General features: G+C 44.8%; 1 protein-coding gene across 1 annotated transcript in view; it reads right to left on the minus strand.

The window, feature by feature from the left end:
• Positions 1-11,851, minus strand: part of frem1b (Fras1 related extracellular matrix 1b) — a 43,500-nt gene that overhangs the window by 16,569 nt on the left and 15,080 nt on the right. The window contains exons 16-23 of the mRNA XM_008297722.1: positions 11,546-11,740; positions 5,968-6,156; positions 5,679-5,875; positions 4,269-4,494; positions 3,792-3,936; positions 2,128-2,269; positions 1,731-1,935; positions 792-1,056 (exon numbers count right to left, since the gene is read on the minus strand). Coding sequence (XP_008295944.1) covers positions 792-1,056; positions 1,731-1,935; positions 2,128-2,269; positions 3,792-3,936; positions 4,269-4,494; positions 5,679-5,875; positions 5,968-6,156; positions 11,546-11,740 — 1,564 coding nt within the window. The remainder of the gene's footprint in view (positions 1-791; positions 1,057-1,730; positions 1,936-2,127; positions 2,270-3,791; positions 3,937-4,268; positions 4,495-5,678; positions 5,876-5,967; positions 6,157-11,545; positions 11,741-11,851) is intronic.

Genomic DNA, 11,851 nt, shown 5'->3' on the forward strand with positions numbered 1-11,851 from the left:
TTGGTTCTGGTCCGGTGGGTCTCCAGACTTCCAGCCGTTCGCAGGAGCAGAGTTCTGGTTCTGTTTTCCCTGTAAGACCTACTGCTGCCAAACTGGTTGAAAAGCAGATAAGCAGCGCGTCCCGAGTCGAGTCTTTTCCTTCTTCAACTTCCTGTCGGTGGCCAAATGTTAAGTGTGATCGCTTTGGGGTGATGGGACACAAACATCCTCCCAATGTGCAGCAGACATTTCATGTTGCACAATAATAACATAATAAAATTTTTCACCTGCATCAGTGTTCAAACAGACTGAAACCAGCATCACAGTTTAATTAGATATCTATTAAACAGTATTTCATCAGGAGTTTTTATTGATAACATTATAAATATTAGTAGCATGAATAAAGTATTAATAATATCTTTTCTGATATTATCGATGGTATTCAGCATTACTAGTCCTTTGCACCTCAATTTGCTTTCATTCTTATATTTTTAACTATTTTACTGGATCTAATCGATTCCTGTTTGATTAATAAAGTTGACTTATCTGAGAACTACAATACCGCCACCATGGGGTCATTCGGTAAACTACAACACCGCCACAATCAGGTCAGACTGTGAACTACAACGACACCACCATCGGGTCACTTTGAGAACTACAACACTGCCACCATCAGGTCAGACTGCACATTGCACAACACTGCCCTCTATAGTGACATTTCAAAACAATCAGTTTTGAGTAACTCGGCATTTCACTGAGTGACCAAAATTAATTTCTGGTGTTAAACAGTCTGAAGCTTCACCTGTTCTCACCTGAAGGAGTCGGTGTCGGCATCGTGGCTGTTGTCGTGGGTGTAGCACACTCGGTGAGCGGCGACGTCCAGCTGAGTGAAGCTGGTCAGAGGGACTCCGGGCTGCTGGACAGCATGGACGAGGCCGCGTCGAGGCGGAACCGACACCGTGTAGAGCAACTCCTCCGGCCGGTCCGAAGAGTCAGACGCCAGCAGGACGTCGGTGTTCAGGACGACCCGCTGGCCCTCCATCAGGTGCACCGCCTGGATCTGCAGGACTACGTCACCTGGAGGCAGCAGAACAGGTGTTTCAGGTTTCTGAGCGGAAGACCGGAGGCCTGAAGTTCAAAACTCAGATGAAGCGTCAGAGTTTGTTGTTGTCGGAGCAGCAGCACCCAGAGGAGCCTAGCCGACGCCCGTCCAGCTGCTCCACCTCCGTTAATTATTCACCGGCTGACGAGGTCGAACGTTCTCACCTCGACTCCTCCAGGATCAGAGGGACCTGAGCCAGAAGGTCCGAGACCCCGCAGCTCCATGTTCACCCGACTGGTAAAAGTGGCAGGAAGGGGGCGCTACATAATGCATGAGGCAGCGGAGGGAGGGCGTGTGTGTGCGTGTGTGTGTTTCTGTGCGAATGTTTCTTAGTGTTTGTGTTTCTGTGTGTGTTTGTGTGTGAGTATGTGTTTGTTAATTATTATTGCATTTGTAAAATTAATTGTTCAGTCCTTGTCTGAACCAACTGATCAGATTTATGAGCTGGAAATGAAAATATCTGGGTTTTATCTGGAAATGTTGTCTTTACTAACAGGCTCTTCCACTCCTGTCCGTGGGAGGTGTGTGTTTGACTGTTGTGTGTAAAAGGGAAGGGGGATCACGCCGAGGTGATGTTGGGCTGTTGCTCCTTTAATACCTTGACATAAAAGGTTCTGACTGAGTGTCAATGTAATCAAGTGTTTTGGACCTTTCTGCACCATCTGGACGGAGATGAAGAAGCTCTGAGGCGGAGATTCGTTGTCTCGGTCGCTCAGCGTGAAGCGGAAGCTGTCGTGGCCTTTGAATCCGGCGGCGCTGGCTGCAGCAGTGTGTCGGTACCAAAGCCGGTTCATCTCCACATCATCCTGAGTGAAGTTCTGACCGGCTGACAGCTCGATCCAACCCGACTCTGCCTGCAGACATAGTTCAGAATCAGAACACTGCTGCATTTTAACACGACAGTTCAGAGATTTCTAAGTTCTGACTGATCAGACCAACGATCACAGAAGTGTTGCTGGTGTCAACCTCATGTCTCCTGTTCTTTATCTACAGTAACTTTAGTGTCTTCAGTGAAGTCACACAACGTGTTGAGGTGTAAAACTCACCTTGAGCTGGAGATGTCCAAACCGCGGTGCAGCGTTCAGGATGAAGTACACCTGTTCTGGGGATGTGTCCAGGTCCTCGGCCTCCAGAACCACACTGGAGATCACCCTCTGCTCGCCTGAGTCCACCTCCAGACCAGCATTCCTGAAACACCAGCGGAGAAGAACCTAAGGTTTCAGACTGTCTGGCTCAGATTGTCAACATCTAACAGGTGAACACCCAACAAAGGTTCATCAGCATCAGGAGGTGTCCGATTCATCCTGCAACAAGTCCAGAAGAACCAGCTTCAGCCACAAGAAGAACCAGAAGTCCTGCAACAGATGGTCCTCCCCTAAATACCAGTCCAGAACCAGTCCTAAACAGCCAAACGACAGTTCTAAGTATAGTCCAAAACAAGTCTTAAATATAGACCAGAACCAGCTCAAAACTAGTTTAAAACCAGGTCCAGGTGGCCCAAGGAGACCTGGAACAGTTTCTTCTTTTTGTAGGAATAAAGTTTCCTGAACAATGAAAACTGTTCACAGCTGCGTTTTAAAACATTTAGTTTCAGGCCCAACATGTTGGCAGGTTTGTGTTCGTGTAAAACGTTCCCCTCAGGACATGAAGAGCACAAAACAGACTGAATGGTCCTTTAAACCCGAGAAGAAACAAGAGCAGGAAAGTTGGTGTGACAGCAGGTTTTTCCAGAGGGATGGTGGAGGTCGGTGGAGTCGGTGTTGTTTTGGAGATGAACATCAGGAACCGTCTGGCTGCTTCTTCACTCGGAAATAAAATCCACGCAGGACAGAAGCCGCTGCATCCTGCAGGAACGCAACAACAAGCAGGCAGCAGCTGCCAAGTCGCTGCATCACTTCTGCATCACTGGACGTCACAGCACCGGCGCAGCCTGCACTCCCTCTGAGGGGGAGGACAGAGGGGGACAGACCAGGGAGGACAGAGAGTGACAGACTGGGGGAGGACAGAGGTTGACGGACTGGGGAGGACAGAGACTGACAGACCCAGCGAAGACAGAGGGTGACAGACCAGGGAGGACAGAGGGTGATGGATCGGGGGAGTACAGAGGAGGGGGACAGAGTTGGATGGACCGGGGCAGGACAGAGACTGACGGACCGGGCAAAGACAGAGGGTGACGGACTTGGGGAGGACATAGGGTGAAGGATCGAGGGAGGACATAGGGTGAGGGACTGGGAGAGAACAGAGGGGGACGGACCGGGGGAGGACAGAGGGAGACCCTAAGCTCTGAGTACGTTCTGTTGAGCTCACGTTTGCCTCAACGTTTGATTCAACATTTGATTCAACGTTTGATTCAACGTTTGATTCAACATTTCACCAGCTCCTCGTGCTCCACTGAAGCAGAGTTCCACCTGAACCTGGTACTAAACCGGGTTCTCACCTGTTCATAAGGTGTTCATAACTATGATACCAAACAACTCAAAACTAACGTGAAAATGCTACGATATAGTAGAAAATGTGTGATTGGCTTAAAACGTCAGTCATTAAATAATTAAAAACCTTTGACTGCAGAGGACAAGTAATGCAAACTGTCTTTTTGTTGTTGAGTCCAAACATGGTCTTTATAGAGTGGTGTGTGTGTGTGTGTGTGTGTGTGTGTGTGTGTGTGTGTGTGTCTGTGTGTCTGTGTGTGTGTGTGTGTGTGTGTAAGTACTTGAGCAGTCGTGGGGTGTCGTCATTAACCGGCAGCACCGTGACCCAAGCCGTTCCTTCCACTGAGTGGACTCCGTCTGTCAGCTGCAGAACCAGAACATCCTCCTGGGTCTCTGAGTCATCGTGGATGTAGGAGACCTTCAACCCTGCAGGAGAAGAAGGAGGAGATCAGGAGGTGAAGGAGGAGATCATGAAACATAAACACAAACTTGTCCCTTTCTCTGTTAGTGGGACAAACTCAGGCCTGTGATTGGCTGCTAGTGAGTCGGACTCTGTGATTGGTTCTTCATTATCTAATAAATAAACTTGTAATCAAACACAGAACCAAACTCCCTGAAGGTTCACATGTTGGTCCTCTGTCTAAATGTGGTTCTGAGCACGAGACGTGGTTTGTCTAAAGCAGAACTGTGCCCAGGTGTGCGTGACATCATCTCCAGCTGTCTACCTGTCTAGAACAGGTGTGCTGCTGGCGGCTCACCCTGCTGCAGCTCCTGCAGAGTGAAGGAGGAGATGAGGAGGCTCCTCTGCAGCAGCTCTGCGCCCATCTCTTGATAGCGGCTCAGGTTGGAGCCGTAGATGGCGTTGATCAGGAAGCCGTGAGCCGGCGGCCGCTGCAGCGTGAAGGTGAGGAGGTCCGGAGGGGCATCCAGGTCGGAGCCGTCCAGGATGGAGCGGGTCAGCTCCCTGATGCCGCCTTCCTTCACCTGCAGGACACAACAGTCGGATGATCACTCACCTGCAGCATCAGCTACACTGAAACACATTTCTTATGTGAGTTTGACAGCTTTTACTTTATTTTCTTTGTTGTGTTAAATTACAGATAATATCAACTAAAGTCACAGAGAAAAAGTTTCCATTTACACGGTAACGCCACGGAAACAGGCCCAAGCTGCAAAATATCAACATCAAATGGTAATTCATACATTTGACCATAAAATTATACTATTTTTACTGCATTTAAATCTATAAAAATACAGTTATTTTACAGATATTTTTAAGAAAAATTATGTACATTCAAGATCGAAAAACTGTGAGCTAAATAATGTTTTTAAAAAAAATCTGTATTTTTACACATAGTAATTTATTCTATTACGTGTGACTGTAAAATTACAGTTTTTAAATGAATTTAAATCACCAAGAATATATATTGTACAGATATTTGCTGTTTTGAAGGTTTTTGTTTTCATTTTTATGTTGCAGTATTCCACCAGTGTATTGTTTCTGGAACCTTTGCCTGCAGACTTTTGATTTTTAAACAGATTTTTTTGTTTATTTATTTGTTTATTTTACTGTAACTTCCGTCTCACTGGAATAAACCAAACTTGTCGTCCAGCTTGTTCAGGACGCAGCAGCTCGACTTCTTGCTGGTTTTAATGTCACATCAGCTGCTGGTTCAGATTTTAACATTTGACTCATTAAAAGTCACATCTGTTGAAAATCTGTTTTATATTAAACTTGGAGGTGAAAAATAAAGAACAAAATCTGATCAGATACAAAGACGTTTATGTCTGTTCTCCACAGCTAGTTTAGCTTTAGCAGCCAGTAAGAACCTGACCTGCCGACAACTAACCAATAGTGGTGCAGCTCTGTATAGCTCCGCCCCCTCGCTGCTTCCAGGTGAACCAATCAGAATGAGCAGCTGACATGTCTTCTTCTCATCTCCCTCAGTGACACTCTGCCTGTCGCGTTTTTAATTTTTCTGTCATCTGAGTCTCCCGAGGCTTCAGCTGTCTCTGTGGACGGTTACCATAGTTACAGGAGGTGGACTAACTATTACAGTCATGAAGAACTGAAGCAGCCAATCAGAGGACAGGGCTCTTCTGGGCTCGTGACTCTGATCAGGTCACCTGTACATCCAGGTGTGTCAGCGTGGATCAGGTGAACTCACAGTGAAGTTGGTGAGCAGCAGCGACGGCGTCTCGTCATTGGTTGGATTGATGATGATGTAGAAGGGGACGGGGGCGGAGCGATGCAGCCCGTCACTCACACTGACGGACAGCTGGTCCACGGTAGGCTCCACCCCTCTGTGCTCTGATTGGACGTAGTTGATGAAGCCAGAGGACAGGTGGACGAGGCTGAAGGATTCTGGGAATTGACACACACACACGGTGGTACATCTATCTTTGTGAGGACATAATCTAGGACCAGGACCTGGTTCTGATCCGACCCACACTGACCCACTCTGACTCCGGCGTTGCTCTTCTCGGAGCCGGGCGTCGGCAGCGTGTTCTCCAGGAAGCCGTGAAGGGGCAGAGTCTCCAGGTGGAAGGTGAGCTGCTCGGGGAGGCTGTCAGGGTCTGAGGCCCCCAGAACCGACCCGCAGAGACACACTGAGGAACCTTCATCCACCAGCAGCAGAGACTCACCTGCAGAACACAGACCCCGATCAGTATGATAAAATCCACCAGAACCTCCTCAGAACATCTGGTTCTGTATCTGCAGTACCTCTATCTAATGACCAGAGTTCTACAGGCAGACTGTGAATATTCCAGAGTTCCAGGTCCTTGAAGTCCATAGAGGAGGGTCCAGATTTATCACTTTCATGGACTTTTTCCATCATGTCTGAGCCTCAGAACTTCATCAGTACAGCAGATAGACACATGACATTTAGGAGGAAGAACACATCTGAGTTCTGGTAGAAACTGACACCAGATCATTTCTACATCCATCCAGGAGTCACAGTCTGAAGAAAAAATGTGGTTTTAGAAATAGTTTCCCCTCAGAGTGAATCCTGTCTACAGATGGTCCTGGTGTGTCGTGGAGGTAAAATGGTCCTTTCATTGTCTAGAACTTGTTCTGACCAACCACCATCACATATGCTGATATGAGCCTGGAAAGTTTACCCAGAATGCACTTTTTAAAGTTTCCTCCAGCCCCATATCATGATACTGCCACCTCCGTGCTTCACTGTCAGGACTAAGCATTCACTGTGGTGGTCCGGGTCAGAGGAGACACAGAACCACCACAATGAAACACAAGATAACCACAAAAAGCATACAAAACCCCCACAGGCTAAATGTGATTTCTGTTTGTGTCCTCTGTAAGCAGCTGGTAGCATCAGTATTATGGGATGTATCATAGTGTGAAGAGTCAGACTGCAGCAGTTTAATGTCTATGACACAGAGTCATAGAAACAATCATTGGTACCCTGGATGTGTTTCTGGTTTCTGATCATTCTGATTTTCCTCTCAGTCTCTCTGAGGAAACACTGCCTGCAGTTCACCTGGAAACTCTCTGAATGCTTCCTGTTGGTCACAGCTGAGTCGGATTTTATAGAATCTATTCAGACCAGCTGGTTCTGATTAAATATAACAATTTTAAATTCAGATTTGGAGAAGTTTTCCATCAGAGCAGCGCATCACTGATGATCAAGGACCAACATGAATAACATGATCTGAGGCCTCCAGACCTGCTGCTGAGTTTTGGGGTTTGGAGGATCTAAATATTTTCTTTGTGACTAAAATTTGACTAGAACATTTTTATCTAAAGAGTCGAAGTGAATCAAAACCAGGTGACGACATAAAGAATAACACCATTTTGAAAAATAATCATTTTTAGCTCCACTTTGGTTCTTTTTTTTTTTTGATAGAACACGTTAAAGATGATTAGTTCAAGGACCAGTTAGAAGCTGAAAATCTGAGGATTCTTTCTACCTGATAAATGGCATCATGTTGGTGTTCCTTTAAATTTAATGTCAGGCTCAAACCTGCTGGTGAGTTTTAGGCTTCATGATGTGAACATTTTTCCAGTTTTGTGACTAAAACTTATGAACATTTTTGTCCAAAGACCGAAACTGAATTGAAACCAGATGACGGCGTTAAACTGAATAAATGTGTCCGTCAGCTGCTGATGAATCTGGTAATTAAGCGATGAGCAGCTTGTCAGTGAGTTAATGAGGACAGTCCTGAATCTGCCTGATAAACCAGAAACAAGGAACAAGGTGAAGCCGGATTCCTCCTGTCTGGTTGCTCTAATGCTCACTCTGGTCTTTATTCGCTGCTAATTAATTAGACGAAGAAGCAGCACAGACCCTGAATGAGGCTGAGACGTGCTGGCAGGATTAGCGTTAGCTGCTAATCCAGCTAGCGAGGCTCCTACACGAGGCCCATTGTGACGGAGCGAGCCGCTGTTCGCTCCTTTGTCCCGGAGATGCTTGGTGTCGGCTGTCCGAGGCCTCCGAGGGACGATAAGCTCTGAGCTGTGTGTGAAACAACACAATGAGCAACAAACACCACAACCAGCCGCAGAGCAGACAAAGACAGCTTCAACCTTCTGCACCCAATTCAACTTTAAATGTTGAAAAGAAGAAAAAACTTTACTTTCCTGAAGGAGATTCTTGTGCCAGATATTATTAATGATTATTAATGGAAAATAAGTGAAATAAAATATTATCAAAGAAGTGATATCAGCAATGATACTGAAGTAAAAAATGTTGATAATTAAATATTGGACATAAAAATGAAATATTCCACATTGAGCTGAAACTGAGAAGCTAATAGTGCAAATAATATGAACATTATTGTCCAGTGATGAGCTCTACTTCACACAGGAGGAGGAATTAGTGCCGTAAATAGGATTCTTTTCACTGGGGATCATTGCATCAATCGATCAGCTGTTTGGTGTAAAATATCAGAAAATGGTGAAAATGTGGATCAGAGTTTCCTAAAACATCTTGTTTAGTCCAAAGATGTTCAGTTTACCGTCACAGAGGAAAGAAACCAGAAAACATTCACTGAAGAAGCTGAAATCACAGAACTTAGACTGATTTGATCAAGAATCACTCAAACTGACTCACTGATTATCAAAATGGTTCAAGAATATAAAACGTTTAAACACGATTAAACGTTAATGTGCTTCTTTTGAAAAATTGAAGACGTTTTTGACAAGAAGGAGTTTTTAAGGAAGTCTGGAGACTTTTAGGAAGACAGTGTGTGAAAGTGATGCTTTTTAAAAATGTTTAAAAGTGCAAGAAGTTAAAAACTTTCAGTGAAAGCGTTCTTTAAAAAGTGAGACTTTTTGGGACAATTAGAGGATTTCTGGAAATAAAGAACATTTTCAAAGAGTTCGGTTTATTTGTGGATGTTTTAATAAAGTGTGGATATTATAGACTGAAACTTAAATTCTCTGATGTGTCTTTTTAAATCGGGATTCTGATTTTAAACTATTTGCTCAGCTGTAGGAGACACTGAGACGTGGTTCTGGTGGAGCTCGTTATGTTCTGTTTTAATGTGCTGATCTGGGACAGCAAGTTCCACAGAACCAGAACTCTGGTTTCTACTGAAGCTGGACTGAAATGGAGTCTCAGGTGTGACTCTGGTCACCTGCGGCTGATGCACATTTGTAGTAAACACTAAAGTTTTCATGAACCAGGATCCTTGCAGAAATGCCTCAAACAGGCTGAAGCTCCTGCTGACCGACTAAAATGAGACGTGACATTGTGGATGTGAGTGTGTTAAAACCAGCCAAACATGTTCAAAGTGTTTGAGCCACAGAGACAGAATCTAAGAAACTTGTTTAAGTGGCAAAAAACTTGAGTTTGTTCTTGAGCTTCTCCTGCTTCATCATGTTTTAACGTATGAAGCTCAGTGTGTCAGACTCACAGCCTGGTTTTTGACTTATTGTAAAAACTAAATACTTGATTTTTTTAACTGCAGTAAAAAACATGAACGAGTGAAACTTTCTCTGCACACGATTCAAGGACGTAAATGATTTAAAAACTCCAGAACTCACAAACACTCGTAGAAAATGTCTTTAAATTTGGAACAAACATTCATTCATTCATGTCCCTTGACCAGGTCGTTATTGAAAATGAGAACCAGTTCTCAACTAACTTATCTGACAAAATAAAGGTTGAATAAAAATAAAATAAAAAAATTTGGACTCGAATTTGAACTGATCAGAATTTGGTGATCGATAATGGACGGACATCTTTGGTTGGTTGGAGGAGAACACATTGTTTCTGTTAGAATTAAAACAGAGAAAACAGAGGATGTCTTTACTGTGGAGGAGGTTCTTTCTGACACACACACACACACACACACACACACACACACACACACACATCTCCCAGTCCTCCCAGTGTGTCCCAGTGGTCACTGGTCTCCATTGATAACCACAGAGCTCCTCTCAATCCCTCTTCTTGGCTGAGACTCTGGTGTGTGTTTGTGTGTGTGTGTGTGTGTGTGTGTGTGTGTCTGTGTGTGTGTGTGTGTGTGTGTGTGTTGCACTGATAGGTGATGTTGTCGGTCAGAGCTGCTCGGCTGCATTAAGAGGATTTTCAGCGGTGAAGATCAGGAGGTTTTGGCAACAACAGCAACACGCGCACACACACACACACACACACACACACACATTCATCTCCAGCTGCTGGTTTCGGGAATATTCGTGTTTTCATGTAATTGTCAAGAAAATTTGAGACGAGCTGCAGAAATGTTGAGAAAAACGTGAACAATTCTTGTTTCTATCAGCAGCAGTCGACCAGCAGGTGCCGCTGCAGCTCCGTTAGCGGTAATAAACACAGTAGAAGAAGACGGAAACCTAAACCAGCCATTTACCCATAAAACACCTGAAACACACGAACCAAAGTGTATCCGAGTGCAAAGACCGTCGTCAGGTTGTGATGATGTCAGAAACAGCTGATCAGTCATGTGACGTCACGTGAAGGTGTCTCCGTGAAGCTCAGTAACTCTGCTCAGACAAGAACACCTAAGAGAGCAGAAACACTTTATAGTTTGAGGATTTAAAAAAAAAAAATTGCTGTTCCTGTGAACTTTATCTGATGTGATGTTTTAAATGTAAATAAAACTACGTGATGAAACTCAGCTGCTGTGTTGGTTCTGATTGGTCACAATCCAGACTTATTTGTTCTGCTTTCATTAGACTGAACAGGTTTCTCTCCTGCTTCCTGTTTAGTTTTAACTCATTGCGTTGTGGTTTAGTCTGTTCAGGTTGTTCTAAAACGTGCAGTTTAGATAAAATGTTTTTTATTTCCATGTTCTTGGCAAAGTTGTTCTTCTTGGAGGTCGACTTCACGTGACGTCCAGATAATCCTGATCTGACCGTCTGTCTGTCAGCAGGCCGTCGTGTTTTCTGCTTCTTCCTGCTGGAGCTCCTCCGTCTTCCACCAGTTTTTATTTGCACTTTCAAGTTTTGCAAGAAAAAGTTCACAGAAACGGCAAATTTTTAAAAAATCCTCAAACTATAAAGTGTTTCTGCTCTCTGAGGTGTTTTTGTCTGAGCAGAGTTACTGAGCTTAACGGAGACAACTTCACGTGAAGTCACATGACTGATCAGCTGTTTCTGACATCATTAAACATGGCCGCCATCAGCTGACACATCATCACAACATGACGACGGGAAACCGAAGATCTCTGCAGATGGACAAACTTTGGTTTGTTTCTTCTTCTTCCAGGTGTTTTATTGGTTGGTAAACTAGCTTCCGTCTTCTTCTGCTGTGTGTATTTCCGCTAACGGAGCTGCAGTGCCACCTGCTGGCCACTACACCGCCTAATTAGTTCCCTTTAAAGCTGTTTATGGAAACAAGAATTCTTCATGATTTCTTTTATAACTTTTGGAGACATTTCTAAAGTTCAGACTTGTCAACAGTTTAGAGGGTGTTGGACTCGTTCAGGGGATTTTCATCATTTCGACAGAAACACGGATCAGAACCTGGAAGCTCCACAGGTTCTGGTAAAGTTCATGTGACCAGCAGTGTGAAGGTGCTACTGCGAGCTACCTGCTGCAGGTGAGTCTTACCCAGCGTGACGGAGGGACCTCTGTTGTTGACAGGAAGCAGCGTGATGTTCAGGTCGTAAACAGGAAGTGTGCCGTGCAGAGGAACAGGAGGGGGCGGGGCGTCTCCATGACAACAGCCGTCCGTCCCTCCGGCCTCGCCGTCGGAGATGATGAGCGTGATGGTGTCGAACACTGGCGCCGGTCCGATTTCTCCTCCTGAACACAAAACAGCAGCAGCAGCTTCAAAACCAGTGTAATAAACAGTGAAACTCATTTTTCAGCTACTTCAAAACAAACTCATTCAGTTTAACGTCACAAAGTACGAAA

The sequence above is a fragment of the Stegastes partitus genome, unplaced genomic scaffold (genome assembly GCF_000690725.1).
Source record: "Stegastes partitus isolate 25-593 unplaced genomic scaffold, Stegastes_partitus-1.0.2 Scaffold1241, whole genome shotgun sequence".
NCBI lineage: Eukaryota > Metazoa > Chordata > Actinopteri > Pomacentridae > Stegastes > Stegastes partitus.